This window comes from Alligator mississippiensis, chromosome 1, assembly GCF_030867095.1.
Source record: "Alligator mississippiensis isolate rAllMis1 chromosome 1, rAllMis1, whole genome shotgun sequence".
Lineage (NCBI taxonomy): Eukaryota > Metazoa > Chordata > Crocodylia > Alligatoridae > Alligator > Alligator mississippiensis.
In genome coordinates this window covers 10,125,360-10,144,447 of record NC_081824.1, presented here as the reverse complement: position 1 = coordinate 10,144,447, position 19,088 = coordinate 10,125,360, and the positions used below count along the sequence as shown (strand labels likewise).

General features: G+C 42.1%; 1 protein-coding gene across 9 annotated transcripts in view; it reads left to right on the top strand.

Moving 5' to 3' along the window:
• TFAP2B (transcription factor AP-2 beta) overlaps nucleotides 1–19,088 on the top strand; it is a 53,391-nt gene that overhangs the window by 6,101 nt on the left and 28,202 nt on the right. For 6 of the 9 annotated variants that reach the window (XM_059728667.1, XM_059728670.1, XM_059728659.1 and 3 more), the window contains 6 exons: nucleotides 83–109; nucleotides 1,298–1,756; nucleotides 6,868–6,928; nucleotides 11,195–11,278; nucleotides 14,978–15,197; nucleotides 18,463–18,581. In XM_059728667.1, the coding sequence (XP_059584650.1) occupies nucleotides 83–109; nucleotides 1,298–1,756; nucleotides 6,868–6,928; nucleotides 11,195–11,278; nucleotides 14,978–15,197; nucleotides 18,463–18,581 (970 nt within the window). The remainder of the gene's footprint in view (nucleotides 1–82; nucleotides 110–1,297; nucleotides 1,757–6,867; nucleotides 6,929–11,194; nucleotides 11,279–14,977; nucleotides 15,198–18,462; nucleotides 18,582–19,088) is intronic. The other 3 variants (XM_059728677.1, XM_059728681.1, XM_059728685.1) reach the window with 3 other exon arrangements.

Here is a 19,088-nt window from a genome sequence, read left to right as displayed (position 1 = left end):
GATTTTTTTCCTCCTAGCATTATTATTATTACTATCACCACTATTTTATTTTTAGCTGTTACAAGACTTTTTTTATTTCCAGATGTTAGTCCACACCTATTCCGCCATGGTGAGTTTTGGATCCATGTTGTACCAGAATTGCATGTTCTCTCTCTCTCTCTTTCTCTCTCTCTCTTTCTCTCCCTCTCCCTCTCTCTCTTCTGAACGCCTTTGGCTTGGTAATTTAGCACAATAATTGGAGGAGGCTTGCAGCTGCTTCTCCTTTTTGCATTGTGTGTTCTGGGTTTGAGCTAGGGGGGTGAAAGGGTGGGGGGAAGAGGGGAAAACTTTTTTTTTTTTTCCAATAGCTGGTGGGGATTTGGACTAGACTTTGTGCAGTAGAGATTTTCTTGTTTGCTTCAGCCTCGGAGCCACAACTTGGATGGAGTTGGACAAAACTCTCCCCCCTTTCCTCTGAAGGCTTTCACACCGGACCCCTCACCTCCAAGACTTTCTGTGACCATTTCATCTCCCCTTTTTTCTGGACTTGTCTCCAATTCAAAAGGGAGAAAACGTGGCTACAGAAAGGGCAGGAGCTGAATTTTTTCGGTGTGATGTTTCGTATATATAGATATATAATTAATATCCAACTATATATATACCTATATATATATAACACTATATATATTACTTTATATATATAACTATATATTACTATATAAATATTATATATTAATTTATATATATATATATAACTATATAAATGTTACTATATATTACTGTATATATTACCATATATATTACTATCACTATAATACATATTTATTTGCATATATTTACATATATATTGTAATGAGCAGGGATCCCTTTATAGAAAAAATAATAATAAATCCCACATTTTAAAGTGATTTCACTACCCACTTTTCAGTGTCATCCCATGATGGCTACTTTCCTCCTGCAGCTGCACGTGGAGATGTGTGGGTGATTTCTAACAGGAGTGAGGAGTGTGTGGGGGCTTGCGGGTGCTGGCTCTTTGGACACTTCACTTGTGTCTGGTTTGGGGGGGGTGCTGGATCAAAGCCCCCCTCCCCCATACTGTGCATGCACCTCTCCGACATTTTTAATTGTGGCATTTACTATGCCCCCCCCCCCCGGCCTGTTTTTGCTGGGACGCTTATAGGATAAGGATGAGTACTGGCTTACCATGGAGTCCCAGGGACTTAGAGGTGGGGGGCCCAGGGAGTGGGAGCACCAAGTGGCTTTAATTTTCTCCTTTTAATTCCGCCTTTTCTCTCTTCTTTGCCCCCTGTCGTTTTAGGACCGGCACGATGGAGTCCCCAGCCACAGCTCCAGGCTGTCCCAGCTGGGATCTGTCTCCCAGGGACCCTACTCCAGCGCCCCTCCGCTGTCTCACACCCCGTCCTCGGATTTCCAGCCGCCTTACTTCCCACCCCCCTACCAGCCTCTTCCTTACCACCAAAGCCAGGACCCTTACTCCCATGTCAATGACCCTTACTCCCTAAACCCTTTGCATCAACCCCAGCAGCACCCTTGGGGACAAAGGCAGAGGCAAGAGGTGGGATCAGAAGCCGGTTCACTGCTGCCACAGCCTCGGGCAGCCCTGCCTCAGCTCTCGGGACTGGACCCCAGGCGGGACTACCACTCAGTGCGGCGGCCAGACGTGCTCCTCCACTCGGCTCACCATGGCCTGGACTCCGGCATGGGGGACAGCCTCTCTCTGCATGGCATCGGACACCCCGGCATGGAAGAAGTGCAGGTAAGGACGCCAGCGCCTCCTCCCCCGGACTGCCAGGGCACGTGGGGAGAGACAGTCAACAATGATCAATTATGAATTATAGCAATTAGCAAGCGGAGAGAGCTCGAAGGGGATCCTCGCACACCCCTGCCCCTGCAGCACGGCTCCCCAGAGTTATATCTGGAGTCCTTGGCTTAAAAAAAAAAAAAGAAAGAAAGAAAGAAAAAAAGAAGGAGATGGAGAGAGGGAGTTCGCTTTTTCTCTCTGCCTCAAACCAGCCCTGCTTCTTGAGCTCATCCAGACAGAAAGGTGAGAGCTGAGATAAGGGTCTACCAAGCAGAGAAGGGAAGGAGAGATTAAAAAATAAAATAAAATAAAATAAAATAAAATAAAATAAAATAGATGGTTCGAAAAAAAGGTCAAGTTAAGGAAGAGGGTTTTTCTTGCTTGTTTTTGTCCTCTTGGAAGTATTAAGCCATATCCGCCCCCAGCTTTCAGGGAGATCCCTCAAAAAGGCACATTTAAACAGATCTTACCACGGAAGAAGGAAAAGGGGAGAAATAACCCAAGCCCGCGTGTCTTTTTTTCCAGAATATGTTTCCTATGATAGATAGATAGATAGATAGATAGATAGATAGATATAATATCTTTCTATATGTGTGAGTATATATATACATATACATATATATATATATACACACACACATATAGATTGATATAAATCTATTATAGCGAAAGACAGATGGTTCGAAAATGGTAGCTAGCTAGCTAGCTAGCTAGCTAGCTAGCTAGATAGATAGATAGATATTTTCGAAGAAGACATTGCATAGCTATTTCTAAGACATTATTCTTTGCCACTCTTTGGAAACAATGAATGCCCATGGGTTTGTGGTACAGTATGTCTCACCTTTCTCAGCCCCCATGCCAAAGTCAGTTCATGGCTGTTTCCTAAAACAAAGGCCCCAGAAGGACTTCAGGCCGGTGGGACTCGGCCCTGCAGTGCTTCTGCTCAGCCCCCACTCCCCGAAGCAAGGCTCCAGTCCGGGGGTACCTGGTTCTGGTTTTCGGCCCCTGTCCTGCATAAGGGAGGTTTTCGTTATTGTACCCCCCCGCCCCAATATTTCGGAGATTTAAAAAAAAAGTCCTTATTAAATTAAATAATAATACTAAAAACCAAGGCAGAAATGTGCAAACCCAGAGTCAGCGAGCAGCTGGATGGGATGACTCACTGAACTGAATTCCAAATCAAAATACCAAAGGGGAAGAAAACAGCGTTCAGCCTGGAAAACAAACAGAGCAAAGCTCTTGAAAATAAAATCCGCGCAAGTGAATAGCATAGCAAAGGTTATTGGTACATGTTTGGCTGTCACTTGAAAGACCCCCAAACAGGCACAGCGATCAGGGAAGTGTCCCAGGCTCGGAAGAAGGCTTCTCTGATATGTGTTTACTGCTCTCTGTGGCCATCGGGGAGTTGAATTCCTTGGCCTGGAGTTTATTGCCCAGCCCCACGCGGGCTCCCTGACCCCTGTGACGGGGTTTATGGGTTTTACATTCCTTCTGCAGGCAACACTGGCACTGAGGTCAATGGGAGTTGTACCTGAGCAAGAAATGCAGATCAGGACTTCTTATCCATCCATCCAACCATCCACTGCCTCTACCTAGCTATCTATCTAGAGATAACTAGTAGCAAAAGCTGTAAGTAACAGCACCCTCTTGACTTTTACAGCCGCTAAAAGGAATTAGGTAATTATTTGAGCTCCTCTTTTCCTCCAGGAGCTTCTGCTTCCATTATAGATAGAGAAAGGGTGCAGTTACTCATTGCTCGGATAGTTAATGGAAACCACTTCTTGTTACTAAATATCCCTTCTGAGTCAGGGAGGTGCAAAGTACTGCATACATATAATGGGCATATTGCCTGATCATTTTCGAAACAAAATAATATATCCGTCGCCCAGGGTAAAGAGAAGGTAGCCCAGTCTATATTACTCATTCCAATAGCTAAAGGGACTTGGGGAAAGCGTTAGAAAGGAGGTATTTTTGTTGAAGAAGCTATTTCTGGGGTTTTGTGCCGGATATCCAGAGAGGAGAAGGAGATAAATGGTTACTTTTCAAGGATATGTTACAAATTAGGAGGGGAAGGAATGAGTTATGAAGATGAACGTGTTTGCTTGCCAGGGACTACAAATTGAACCAGAAGGGGTGATAAGAGTTTTCTTTCCTGTCAGGCATTTTGTGTTACAGTACTTTCTACCCGGGCTGGCAAGTTTGGGTTGGGTTTTTTTTTGTTTTGTTTTTTTATTTTGTTTTTTTTTTTCTAGTTTTTAAAGCAAGGAAGAAAATCAAAAGCTAGCACATTTCAATTGCGATTTTTATTATTCGAAAACCGGTTCAAGCGAAAAAGAAAGGATCTTATTAGTCCATTAACACGCCTGCTTCCCATGCACGAAGATACATTTTCCTTAAAGTACGTCATTTGTCTTTTGACTCGAAAACTTTTACTTTTCGGATATTTTTTTCCCCCTTAGTCCTATTGATTAAATAGATTGAGGGGTACAGGTCTGGCTGACAAAGAAGAGCTTGTGAAAGAGAGAGAGGAGGAGACAGGGAAAAAAAATTAGTGCATGTTATATAAACCCACATTCAGGCCATATGTAATCTATTGTCCAGGGATATAATTAAGTGATCGGAGCATGATAATGTCCCGGTATTGTAAACAGAAAGTATTTTTATTCTTGCTGCTGTCCTGTGAGATAAGTTTTCAGTGGACAATTTACAACCGATAGAAATGCACAGGGAGAGAAAGAAAGTATCCATCTATCGAAAACACATCTCTACTACTTAAAAGGACAATTTTAAAGAGGCCAATGCAACTTTCTCTTCTTTCCTGACTGACCAGGCGACCAGCACCGCGTAGATCCGAGGGAAGGCATCGATCCATAGAGCACAGTCCACCAACCCCCCCCCCCCCAAAAAAAAAAACCCCAAAGCCAACCAACTATCTCACATCTACACGATTTACACATTCAGTGTTACATCCAGCTTTGATTATTTATGCCTTTATTTGGATGTCACTTCTGTTTAGCCGTCGAGCAAGGAGACGCTATATAGAAAGTGTCGGGGTTATCAGGTTTATTCGCAACCCCCCCCCCCCCCGCAAAAAAAAACAAACTCCAAGCAAACCAGCTTTCCAGCATTGTATACTAATGTCACCAAGTCTCCTACTAGATAATCTACTCCTTGCACTACACACACACACCCACACACACTGCCACCACTGCCTCTGCACGCAAGGCAGGGAGATGGAAAGTTAAGTCCCAGCAAAACACCCAAGTCTCTTATAAAGTAACCCCTGGTATCACTTTTAACTAAAGAAGTCTAGTAATTAAAAGTCTGAGTTGTTTTTCCGCGTTTCCGCATGCAGTCCTAATTAAATCTTTACGATCCTCTCTGTGACTATTAACTGCCAGCATGCTGCGCGAATATCCTGTACAAAAACCCAGCAGGAGGGCGTAATTAGATAGAAAATCAGACAAGAGTCTTCTCATTAACTACAACAACTAACCCACGTTGCTGATGAAGCGAGTGGAGTGCACGCACAGATATGTACACACACATGCACATGCACTCCAGAGATAAGGTGAAAAGATGGCGCTTCACATTTATTTCCATTTGAGCTTCCCAAATTCCTCTCTCCAGGGTCTATAGTTTGTCCATCTCTCTGCAGACAAGGCGGGGGGGGGGGGGGGGGCAAAACTTATAATATTCTCTGATCACACCCTATAATGCCCCTTGGGTATGTAGTCTATTGATTGAGGGAGACAAAAAGACACAAGAAACCAGGGTGCATGAGCGTATGCCTGTGTGTAGAGGAAGAGTGGAAAGAAAGGGCGAAGACGGAAAGAAAAAAATGCTGCTTACTGTTCCATTATATTTCGGATGGGGTTTGTAATGCCCCCTAAATCATTTCCCATCTTGCATGGTCTCTGCTGAGAATAGGAAGAGGCTGAGATAAGGACTTGCTCAGGGTAAACTCAAGGCACGCAGTGCTGCGAAGATAAAATAGGAAGGAAAATTCAGCGAGTTGCCTTAAAGGGAATGATTGTGCTTTTATGAAAGAAAAACAAAATCCATCTACCAGTCTCCATCTCTGCAATTCAGGACAGACAACAGGACTGAATGGCCCACTGAAACCTATTAGAGATGGTTTTTAAGACACTTCTGTTCTTTGTGATGCTTTTTGTCGCACGCTTAGGAGGGAGTCCCTGCACAACCTGTATTAAGACACAAAACCTCAAGCCTGCCCCGCACACTGCAACCCTCTTTGTTTGCTTTGAGACTCAAGAAGTTAATGCCATAATGACAGGTGTGCTCCTAGCCGGGGTGAGAGGAGAAAGGTTGGAGAGAGCCACAGAGTGACTTTTCCAGGCAACCAGTTTAATAGCTCCGACTTCTTTTTGTCAATGTGTAATTCCTTCCCCCCCCCTTCCTCCATCCCCACCTGCACGCACACACACACACACACACACACACATTCCCTCCTGCCTTCAAAAAACTTATACCATGGGGCAGCAAACCGTGGGAGTAGTTCATCTCTTCCTATTTTGTTTCCTTAACAATGTGGGTGTTGCTCCCCCTCCAAATTGTTCAGCCTTCAATTAAATGTAAAGTCTTGTATATAAAAAGGAAACGTCCCTTGAATTAGTAAGAAAGGGCATGGATAAACAAACAAACCATAAGGGGGGGGGTGGAAATTAAGGGGTCTTTAACCGAGTTCATCTGTATCATTCACTAGATTTTGCAGATGTTGCCAAATGGCCAGATTTTCAAGGAAATATAAAGCTCTCTTGAAAAGTCTATGTAATATCTATGTTTTATAAGATAACAAAACCCTTATTGCACCCCATATGCTTCAGACATTTTTTTCAATATTATTAGAAGACTATATCATCTAGAATAATTTCATTTCCACGTCGATTTGGGGGAAATAATAATAATAAAAATAAAAATCTTTCCTCCCCTGGTGAATTAATATAAATGGAAATAACAGACACTCCAGTTTGCAATGACATGATTTATGTTCGCGATTCTTTAATATCCAGTCAATTTGAATAGTGATGTTTTTATATTCACAGTCAGTTGAAGATGCCAATAACAGCGGTATGAATCTATTGGACCAGTCTGTCATTAAAAAAGGTATGGATTATTCCAACAAGCTAGACAAACTTTTACTGTGTAGCAGTACCTTCGTGATATATATATATATATATATTTCTTACTGTGGGGCAATTAGTTTCTATGGAAAGCAGACACATGGCAGAGAGATGAATGGCTAGCTAGCTGGGCAGATGGAGAGAGTGAAATGAGAAAGAGGAGGGAAAAAAGAATAAGGAACAAAAAAAAAGTTTTCTTTCTTTTCAGTTGGACTGATTGCATTTTGTCTTGAATATTATTGTCAGTGGTGCCACATGCAATTCAAATAAGCAAGCACTCAAGTTTTGCCTTTGCTGGCAGCTCTCTGTTTGTTATTGCTGTAAAAAAAATGGCATCACGTATTATAAACCGGGTTCCATAGACATCCTTTGCACCTCTAGTGGCTCTTGATCTGTATTGAATGACTTTTACGAATGGTTCGATTCCATTTGTGGCTTTCGATGTGTTTTCCAGTCCTGCCAAATGTGTTGGGGAAAGAAACACATGCCTATGGAAATGCAACCCCCTCCACATGCCCATTTTTTTTTTTAATCTTTATACATATGCATACATGATTTAGTGTAACTGCAGAATCACCCCATACTGTTAAAGAGAATGTGATATTAACAAATGTTTGCAGTCTCTTGTACAGCTGTAAGCAAAATAATTAACTAATTAAACTAATTAAATGTAATTACAATAACTCATTTTGGGCGGATTGCAGCTGCTTAATTTTTTTACGTTTCTCTGACACTCACTTGAAGATGCAGGCGATTAGTGTGTGTTATGCTGATAGACATTAAACAGATCACACCAATGCAGGGAGAGCTATCTTTAATTATCTAAGGACTTTCTATTTCTAGATTCAATTCTAAGTACTAGAGAGATGACGCTTAGACATGCTGGTCGTTGTGCTTAGTATCAACAGCACTTATCTCCAGGAGTTTGGGACTTACCACATGCTTGTGAAACCTGCAGATCTTGAGTAGGCAGAGTTGTCTCGACTGCTAAGAGAAGAATAGGAAGGGTGTTTGTGGAATAACTCTTCCAGGGCAGGGGATATACCCCAGCCTATTTCTTGTAGTGACTTCTATAAAATGGTATGCCAGCCTATTTCTTGTAGTTACTACTATACGATAATATCCCAGCCTATTTCTTATAGTGCCTTCTATAAGATGATATCCCAGCCTATTTCTTGTAGTTACTTCTATAAGATGGTATGCCAGCCTATTTCTTGTAGTGACTGCTATAAAATGGTATCCCAGCCTATTTCTTGTAGTTACTTCTATAAGATGATAACTTTGAGGGAAGGGAAACCCCGAGGATGATTTGGTAACCTAATTTATGACCTGTGATTGAAGAATTGTTACTCCACTTTTCAAAACAAAATAGAGTCTGCCTCTGCCTTTTTAATATATATATATATATATGGGTGTCTTAGTTGGCTTGGATAACCAGGCTATGTGTTTAGCGGCTTGGCAGGGTATTTCTGGCTCTCCTGCAATCTCATGCACGATGGTTTTTCTTGGGTCTTCATGATGACTTGGTGGGTGATGTGTAGTGAGGTTTCTTGTTTGCCATGTGGATCCGTGTCCGTGCTTTCATTGTCGGGTGCGCACATTTGGGTCGGAGCAGCACTCGGGCCAGAGCAGCATGTGGCCAATGAGCCTTTTCGTGCCAGGGCAAGGGATAGGGAGACCAGGCCGTGTGATGACCCAGCTAGGGTTGCTACAGGCAGGGCGGGGAGAATGAAGCACACCAAGTGATATTTAGGACTGCATGAAGCATGTGGCGATAGACAGACTTTTTCAACCTTTAGACAGACCCTGAAGACTCAAAGGCATGGCTAGTCAGCTCTCCGGCACACAGACGTGCAACTGTGTATATGCCTAACGAGTCTCTAGTAGAAGACACCTACAGTTTTATTGTGTGTAATGAGCAGGGCATATTGGCACTTTAAAAACCAGGTGACTAACAAGGGACCAGCATTTCTTGGTAGATCTATTTTAAAAGTTCCAGTTACAATGTTTATTCCTTTCTCCTTTGCTATTAAGGTCGTGGTTTATGGGACTTTTACACCTATGGGAATCTTGTGAGCTTAGTTTCTCTTTGAACGCTGTCTTTTAGGAGTTGAGTGGAAGAGAAATGTGTCATGCAACTAGCAGGTCACATTTGTGGCTGGCAATATTGAATCAGACCGAGGAGGTGCAGAATCGACGGGGTTCAGGAGGATTTTTGCTTTGGTATCCCTACCTGACAGCGGGAAGGATACGCACTGAACCAAAAGCAGATGATTTAAGACCCAGAAGTCCCTATTGCCGACTGATAGATTGATAGGTGGAGAGATAGATAGTCTTCTTGACTATTAGCAGGGTGGGGGGGAAATGCCCCGGATGATAAATGGGCCAAGAGAAAAACGGGATTGGAGAGATTTGTCTGGTTCACAAGAGCCGGGTTTACTGCTTAAAATGTCCTAATAAAAACGCAGTGGCAAAGATATGATCTAGAGCTAAATTATTAACACAAATATGTCATCCATCCTAAAAGAGCCTACCTGGGATCATCTTGGAGGCCTGCGGAGGTAATGATGATCTATCTCTAGCTGCGGGGGGAAAAAAATAAAAATGATTGCCTAAAATTTGAAAGGGGGGAGAGAGAGAGAGAGAGAGAAAAAAAAAGAAAACCCAAATCTTTTAAATGTTTTCAATTCCTCATCGGGGGCTGATCCCCCACAACAGATTACATACACACACTCTCCTGTTATGTTTGCTATCTGGGCTTGCTTGACATTTCGAAAGTAATTTAGTTAAGAGGAAATGAGTTGTTCCCAGTAGAGAGAGCAAACGAGTGGAGTGAAGGTAGCCAGCGTGATAAATGGCTCTTTCATTTGGAGATCTCCAGAGCTCGTTTAAGGCTAATTTTCTGTATTAGCCCCCTTTGAGCTATTAATGCAATAGGCAGGGACCGTGGCCCCTCGTCTCTTAGCTGCCCCATTAGAGAGAGTATTAAGCTGCCAAAGCTGAACTCGACGGTGGTGGTGGTAGTGGTGAAATAATGAAAGGTGCTTTTTAAACCCGCCTAATCTAAACTGGCAGAGGGTGGTTAATACGATTTGAAAGGGGCTGGTCAATGAGCAATCAATAAAGTAATAATGAGAAGGATGCGGTACATTAACAGCCTAAAAATCCAACGAGACATTAAAAAATCATTCTTAACTCTTAGTCCCATTAAGGTTAGGGTGCTGGGGAGGGAGGCTCGGATTCATGATGAACAGGATGATGGAGGGGATTCAGACGAGACTTATCTCAGCTCTAGGGAGTTCCCAGCTTCAAACCGGGTGGGTCTTCCCCTGCCTTTCCTTGGGGATCCAGGTGCCTTTGGAAATCCAGGGGAGATTTTCTTTTTCTTTTTTTTTTTCTTTTTTTTTTTTGTTCCCCTGCTAGGGCAGGAAGCCAGGATCGGGGCCCCTTGTCAGCCGCTCATCTGTCATTTGCTTGGCATGATGCGCGGTAAAATAAACCAGCCTCTTTCAAAAACCTTGCGTGGCAAGAATTCAAAGTTCAATTTTATTTATTTATTTATTTATTTATTTATTTTTGTGGCTCTGGGGCATAGGCAGTGACCTTAAAAGTATCCTGACTTTTATTATTATTATTTCCTTTAAAAGTTTTCTGTAAATTGTCTATACACACACTCTCTACCACTCTAGGCTTTCTTATCCCTTATATTTCAACGCACCCTCTTATTGCAAATACTTTTTTTAAATATAAGGATCATCTAAAAGGCACTCTTAACACTTAAAACAAGTCACTTTCTGAGTCGATCAGGGTAAGGTTCCCCTCCTCTTCCTGCTTCCTGAGATGGCCAGCAATTAATGATTGAATAAAAACCAGGACATCTGGTTACTGCTTTTCAGGTGATCTATTTGTGCATTGGTTGAAATATAACTTGCAGGATGTGCCCGGGTGCAAGGTGCTGCTGGTCGTGGCGGCGGTGGTTGCTGTTTTGGCTTGGTTCTTTCCCTGCACCACGACATGTCTTTTATTATCACGTTTAATGTAATGCGAAGCAATTTCGGGGGAGCACATTTTTTTTTTTCCTTTTAAATTAATTCCAACGCGAGGGCTTGCTGGGTGGGTGGAGGGGAGTGGGGGGAAGGGTCCCTTGATAGCAGCTCATGAATACAGGATGCATTTATGTATTGATGTTAAAAATCAGGATCGAGTCTTAGGGGCAGTGGGTAACACTCATATTGTCCTGGCTTTCTAGATTTCCCTACAAAGCCAAACCAAACCACCTGCAACCAAACTTGGACTGTTATGATGGGCATGGACCTTCGCATCAAACGAAGGGGTAATTTCAAGGCCAATAAAGCCATGCAGAGATCTGGAGACAGGAGTCTGATATTTGATAAGTTTCTCCTTTGTTAACGAGCAATACACACACACACACACATATATATATACACACACACACACGATGTTGTTAATGGAACCAGACTGCTGGATCCATATCATGCCTTATGTATGCATGTATGTCTGTATTTTATTTAATGCGTGCTCAACGTGACTTTTTTGCATTTTTCCTGCCCTGGTCTAGAGCAATCCAACAGAAAACCGAAAGGGTGGGGGGGAAGCAACCCCCCGCCCCCCCCCCCCCCCCAGCCTTAATATATGCACAGAAAATTGTAAACATGTAAAGAACTGAAAGCTTCACGCTGAGTTTTGCCATGCTCCATTTCCTTACCATTTCCTGCTGTCGTTTTAAAGCGATCTCACTCATCTAGCCATTCCGTTTGCAGGAACAGTATGCTCATAATTACTAACAAATCAAGCGGCTACTGTTGCTCTCTCGGTTTATTGATAAGCTGAAGAGAAATGGAAGGGAAAATGACAAAGAGGCTCAAAGTAAGGGGAGAATAATGTTAAAAAAAAAAAAGCGGGGGAGGAGGGAGACATGGAAGGGAGGTTGATTTATTTTATTTTATTTTATTTTTTGGAGAGGCACACAAAAGGATTTGGGACTCCCAACAGTTTGTAGAGGAGGAGGCAGGGCCAGCATCAGTTAGAGCTAGTCACAGCAGCAGGGTGCATGGGGTGTACATGTACGTGTGGTCTTTTAAGGGCAATGGAGAGGTATTCACCAACAACTTTGGAAAAGAACTCGATATCGGTTAAAAAATATGCCATGGCAGTGTATAATTGCTTAAATAAATACATTCCCAGAGGTTTTACACACACACACACACACACACGCACACACGGATATCTATATTTGTTCAGCCACCAAAACCTTGAAATGATAGGATCTCTGGTAAAGAGCTGTAATATCTCTCCAACGGTAGAGCTATAGATATAGATATGCTCCCGATATAGGTAATTCATTCCGTGGGAAACACTCTTTTATTTATTTTTTTTTAGGAGTATTAGGTGATTTACAAAAGATAGAGTTTAGATTAGAATACATATCTCGGCAGCTATGAAATTGCAATGGATATGGTTGTACAGACTGGCAAGGCCTCTCAATGTGTTTAGGATTATTAGACCCAAGCGCTGTCTAGGTTTGCTTAGCCCTTCTTGGAGTCATTTGTCAAGACCACTGCCTCAAGTTTGCAAAGCAGAGCAGGGAAAAGCAAAGTGACTTGCTTACTCCAAGAAAATTTGCATGGAAAAAAAAAAAAAGAAATATTGAACCTGTTCAATCCATATTTCAAAGGTTAACGAATGTCACCAATGCTCTAAAAGGGCAGAGCAAGGGGAGTGAAATCTATTTACACTTCACATGTGCCCAGCTCCCTTTCCTGAGCATAGACGAGCCCGAAATTTTCTTAAAACTTGTTTCTTCTTTAATTTCTCAGTTCACTGAGCAGTGACCTGATAAACCGGTCACTAAATATAGGTACCGTAAAAGGTGTAGCCAAGCCTTTATGTTGGTTTGTTTGAAGAAACATGCCAGTCATGAAATGATCTCAGTGGTTGTGATGCTTTATAATAATTCGATTTTGTCTTGATGGTGCACTTGAGTGACTCTGCAGAACAGCAAATTTAAAAAAAACGTCGCAAGGGTGGGGGGAGGTGGAGAGGATTTTTTTTTTCCTTTTTAATACGTCCCCATAAGGCAGACCAAAAGATGTCTCCTAACAGACTCAATAGCAAAATTCATATTAATAGCCATGAAAGCCAAATCCAATTCATTTTTACCTGTTCGGGTGTTGGTTTGCAGCTCTGTGAAATGTCCTTTGATGAGCTGCATAAAATGCCTTGCTAAAAATAATGGAGAGAAAGGAATCCATTGCAGGTTTTGATTCCTCTAAGTGAAGCCACTCCAAACAAGTTGTTTCTATTGGAGCCTACATGCAATCCATATGAAGACATATGTAATTCCTGAAAATCTACATGCCTTTGGGTTTTTAGCAGTTACACAGCTTTTATTGTGGGGGTCTGGTCTGGCGGGAGGAAATCATCTGTCATAAAAACAGTGGAATACGGTTGTGTCTCTTTCATACATTGAGGTTATAAAATTGGCAGTTGCCCAGTATTTAGCACTTGGTAATACGTTAGGATACCCGATCTTCTTGTTTGGGAGACCCAGACGCTTTAAATATTCCCCCAACTCCAATGGTTTGATTCTCCAGATACGTTGCAAATAAACAGGGCTTTATGATTGAACTGACATGTGCTGGAAGGACCTCAATAGCTGGCATCCGTGCTTGGGAGAACCCTATGATTTGCAGAACTCGTTTTGCAGTGGATGGAGTAGCAATGGGCTCTTGCAAAGTAGGATCTGCTGCACATGGGTGTGTAATCAATTAGTCGTCTTCTCTGTAAAACATGCCCCCTAGACCACCACCACCTCGCATTTAGGAGCACACTTTCTACGAGGAAATCCAGGCTGCAGCGATTCCAAAGGAAGCAGCAGTAGCAGCTGTCAGCTCTTATTAACTCCTGCATAAAACATACCTTAAGTATGGTTTGTTATCAATTACTCGCAGAAATGAAACAACTGGGAAAATGCAGCGAGGCTCTCTATAAATTAAAGCGATTGGCTGATTGATTAGAGCACCTGCTGTAAATCATAACAGTTACACACAATTATGAACGAGCTATTTAAGTTCATTTGTAAACAAAATTCATGTCACCGGGGAATGGCTCTCATTTTTAGCTTTGCTTTTTTTTTTTTTTGGTGTGTTTTAGTTTTGCTGTTCTTCCCTAAGTGTGCCTGTTTGCTATTAGAGGAATAAGTGCATTATGATCCCTCTCTTAACAATCATTTTATTTGCTTCTCAGAGAAATGAGCTGTTTTGTCTAATCATGGGTAGAATGCAAGTTGGAAAAAAATGCCTTACATATTCATGTCACTGTAATCAGATCAGATTTATTAAGAAGTTGAAGGTTTCCATCTTTTTTTTTTTTTAATTTAGAATATGATAAAGAAGGACAGGGCCATGGTGACATCAAATTGTTTTCCAACGTTTCTTTCCTGGGGAAAATCAAACTGTTTGGGTTTGAAATAAAATAATCTTAATAAAACCCATGCCAATAAGAAAGGCCTTTTCGGATTGCTATTCCCGCCCGCCCTCCCATACTCACTTGATCCAGTAGCTTCCTTGACTTCAATAGATTTAGTCCTGGCATTTGATTCTCATCAGTAGAAGTATTATTCAGGGAAACTGATAATATTCGGAGAATCCACAATGTGCCAGGCGCTGTCCATTGTACAGGGAGGCATAGTTGCTGCATCACAGGGGGTTTAGGGAGATAAAAAACCAGAGGATGAGACATGCTGAAAACACATACCACATTTATATAGGTCCATTAGTGCTTTTTTAAATGATCAAGTCAATGCCCATCAGCTCTCTTTCACTGAACCTCTACCTACCCATTTGCTGGTCAATGTTACACAGGCCTAGAAAAGCGCTGATGTAGGAGATTCAGGGCCCAAGCATTCATTTTTCTTTTGCTAAGCTATTGATGGCAGAGCCTATCTGGTTAGGATGTCTAGTCTTATGTGTCCTCATGTTATATTCCCCCCACGTTCTCTTTCTCTCTCCAGTTCCGGTTCCTCCAAAATCTGTCACTTCTTTGATGATGAATAAAGATGGCTTCCTGGGTGGCATTTCAGTCAATACTGGAGAGGTGTTTTGCTCAGTACCTGGCCGCTTGTCCTTGCTCAGTTCAACTTCAAAGTATAAAGTAACGGTGGGAGAAGTTCAAAGACGCCTCTCTCCTCCAGAATGTCTGAATGCTTCCCTGCTAGGAGGAGTGCTTAGAAGGTAAGGGCTTGACATAAGTGTGCATGCGCACCTGTGTTTTTATATATGCATTGCACAATACTGTCTGCACTGAACACATTTGCAAATGTGGGAAATGGTATTTTTCAGTGGTGTGTATATAGCACTCAGGTAAAGTAAAAGTTAGACCTGGCATACAAGCATAGAAATGGAGGCATCAAGGTTAGAGAAAGATATGTCCATAAAGATTGGTCTGCTAAGGCACCTGAGATGGTTTATGTCCAATAGGATCATAGTCTGTCAAGTGTAGACAGGTTAGCACACACTTTTTCTTCCCTCCTTCCCATTTCTCTCTCTCTTTTTTTCTCATTGGAAAATGGGATAAGATGCAGGATGTGTTTACTGCAGCTGAATAATTTGTTTTCCTTCTTTGAGGACCAGTTGTCTAGAGAAGGGAAATGCAGTAGATCTCATCTCTCTGGACTTGAATATATAATTAAATAAGGTCCTGCATGGGGAATGGTTAGTGAAGCTGGAGAAGCTGGAGATTGGTCAAAGACCTGAAAGGTGTTTAGGGGGCCGGACTTGATGATCTGCTCACGATCCTTCCGACCCTACCAACTATGAAACCTGATAAAGGAGACTTGACAAAGGGTTGTGTTGAAAGAGAAGTATTGGGCTGGGGAGAGGTTGCTGGTGGAGCTCTTCATAGATGACTCTTGGGACTGAATTTTGATATTTTCATTAATGACCATGGTACAAAAAGTAGGGTGGACTTGATTAAATTTGCTGGTGACACTAACTCTGGAGGCATTGTCAATACTGGATTGGGGTATCAGAGGAGGATTGGGATATCATTGAAGAAGAATTGGATGATCTTGAGGGCTAGAACAATATAAATGGGATGCAATACAGTAGTACAAAATGGAAGGTCAGAGACTTAAGGAGTAATAACTAGAGTTCCTGCTATAAGCTGACCATTCATCAGTTGGGAACAAGACAGGAAGAGAAAGGCTTGGGTATACTATCAGTTCCAGGATGATGAGTTGGTATGTCTGAGAAACAGGCCGCTGTGATCCCAGGACATACCTGTGGAGTTTCTTCCAGTAGAGATAAGGAAGTAATTAATGCCATTATACAAGGCCCTGCTGAAGCTTTGGGGTGTGCACAGTTTTGGTCACTCCTATTCAAAAAAGATTCATTCATAATGGAAGAGTGGCAAAGATGAGCTAAAAGATAGAGGATGGAAAGCTTGTCTTACAAGAGGAGAATTCAAAGAGTTTGGCTTATTTATCCCAGCAAAATGAAAGCTGAGGTAGATGCTTATAAACCCACCAGAATAGTACAGACCAGGGAAGCAGAGCTATGTAAACTAAGGGTTAAAGTTGGCAGAAGGACAAATGGGCATAAGCTATCCATTAACAAAGTGTGGCTGAAAATTAGAAGAAGGTTTCTAACCAGTGAGGTACTGAAACAGCTTTCCAGTAGGAGCAGTGGGGGTAAAAACACTAATCCATTTTAAAATGGAGCTGGTTCCATTTATGAAAGAGCTCTATGAAATGGTTACCTGCAACACCTGGGGACTAAAATTGATAATGCAGGAGTTCCCTTCCCGGTCTGCCTTCCTCTATGCTCTCTGACACATACACCCCCCTCCCTCCAATGTGCATTCTTCCACCCACCCTAAAAGCTTCTTTTTGGAGAATTTCCTCTCTTCTTTTTTTCAAATCAAAAATCATTCCTCTGAGTTCCTCTAGTGAAACTTCAGCTGAGATCTCTGCCAGTAAAAGAAGCAGAGGTTTTTACTTAGGTGTGCTAACCTGCTTCTACTTCTGTGTAATCCAAAGTGGAACATAGCAAACAGGTGAATAAGACATTGGCAATAGAAAATATAATTAGCAAGGTGAAGAGCCATCACTGTTGAGCTTCTGTGGATTTCTGGAGGGGGCTGAAGTGGTCCTAATCAATGGCCACTGCTGAATTTATTTTCTAGCTTGAATCTACATTTTTTATAAGCTTTGGATGCCTGGCATATGAAATAGAGATGGATATTCTCTTACAGCTCCATCATTGATTCTCTCTACCTCGCTACAAAATACTGGAAAATCAGAGTCCTTGTGAGGGTGACTTTTTGTCTGTAACTGGTCATTCTTGACCAGTTCCAAAATGCGTTAGTCATGAGATAAGGGGTAAAATCCTGCCCATTTTGACATCTTCAGCCAGGCTGCCATTGATTTCATCTGAGGCCTGGATTTCTTCATTGATGTTTAAACCATAAGCACAAAACTATATATGTCCTATCAATAACTCTACATTTCCCATGTATATGGGACATTTTCAGTTATATATATATATACACACAGGCACACACACACATATAGATAGATAGATAGATTTATATAGAGTTATATATATAGATAGATAGCTATATAGCTGTATATAGCTATATATATTCTAGTTTTTACTTCCTCATCCCCACCAAACATCTCAACATACCCACACCCCCCCACACCTTTTTTTTCCTTTAGATGCCTCAAGCAATAACTATTACATTCCTATATGCATGAGTATTTCTCTAGATGTCCCTATAGCTAATTCAACATTTTCTATATACCCATGTGTATGTGTGTACATGTATATGTACATATCTTCATTGACTTCTTCCTTTAGATGGTCTTAAGAGTCTCATTCTTTCTTCCTCCCCCCTACTTTTTCTCTAGATATATCCTCTATTAGTATATCTATATTCCTAGATATTTCTCAATGTCCTTCCCTCTTTTTTTTTTTTCTGATCAATACCTGTTTGATTCTTCTCCTCCAGGTTATACCCCTTCTGTTTTTCTCTTTCCCTCCATGCATGCATGTGGGTGTGTATACAAACACACACACACACACACACACACACACACATATATATATATATATATATATATATATATATATATATTCCTAATGCATCTTAGCCTTATACAGTTAGGAATCAATTTGCCTTCTCCTATACCAGACACTGAGAAATTATTTCCATCTGGCATAATTTGTTTTCCTTAGATGAAAGGGGAGGGCGATCCCCTTTTGTGTATGTGTGTGTGGTGAGAAATTAAGCAAACCTCAGCAAACCCTGTTAGAGAGAAAAAAAACCACATACCCCCCTTCCTCCTCCCCCTCCCTCGTCCAGACTCCTGCAAAATGTGCTAACCTCAAGTTAAAACCCCTTCAAGCTCCAGTGGTCTTTAGATTGCACAGCCTAAAAGTTTGTTCCAGGGACCACTCCAGGTTAATCAGCATGTTAATTTCTTTGCAATTCCAGAGCCAAATCGAAAAATGGGGGGAGATCGTTGAGAGAAAGGCTAGAAAAAATCGGTTTGAATTTACCAGCCGGCAGGCGCAAGGCGGCGAATGTCACTTTACTCACGTCCCTGGTGGAAGGTAAGCGGAGCACCGCAGCTCGGCGCTGCTCCTGGCTGCGCAGCTCTCTCTCGTGGGGTCAGGGGCTGGCATTTTCAAAGGTGCATGGATGGGATCTGTGGAAATAGTTGCAGACGTGGCAGTCAGGGCTGCTTATAGCGTGCACGATGCTGGGCCAGATGAAAGCCCCTCGTCTTACTGCCCAGCAATGCGCTGATCCACCTGGAAGCTGGGACTTGAACTTTTTTTTCCTGCAGACTCCCCTCTTTGAACTCGGGGCCTGCCCTGTGCCGGGTCTCGAGCTCCAGGTCACTTCTTCCAAGCTCGTTTATGACAGATCCGTTGCCCCCTTACAATGCATCCATTGAATAGGTTTGCTATAAAACCCCTGGTTGTTTCCTCCGAGGAAAGAAATCCTTGCAAATGGACAGCTGCAGGTACAGTTAAGTTTCGGGTGCCTAAGCAAAGGGATAAGCCATCCTTTCTTAAAGGAAAGACAGAGAGAGAGAGGAGAAAACTATTTGAATG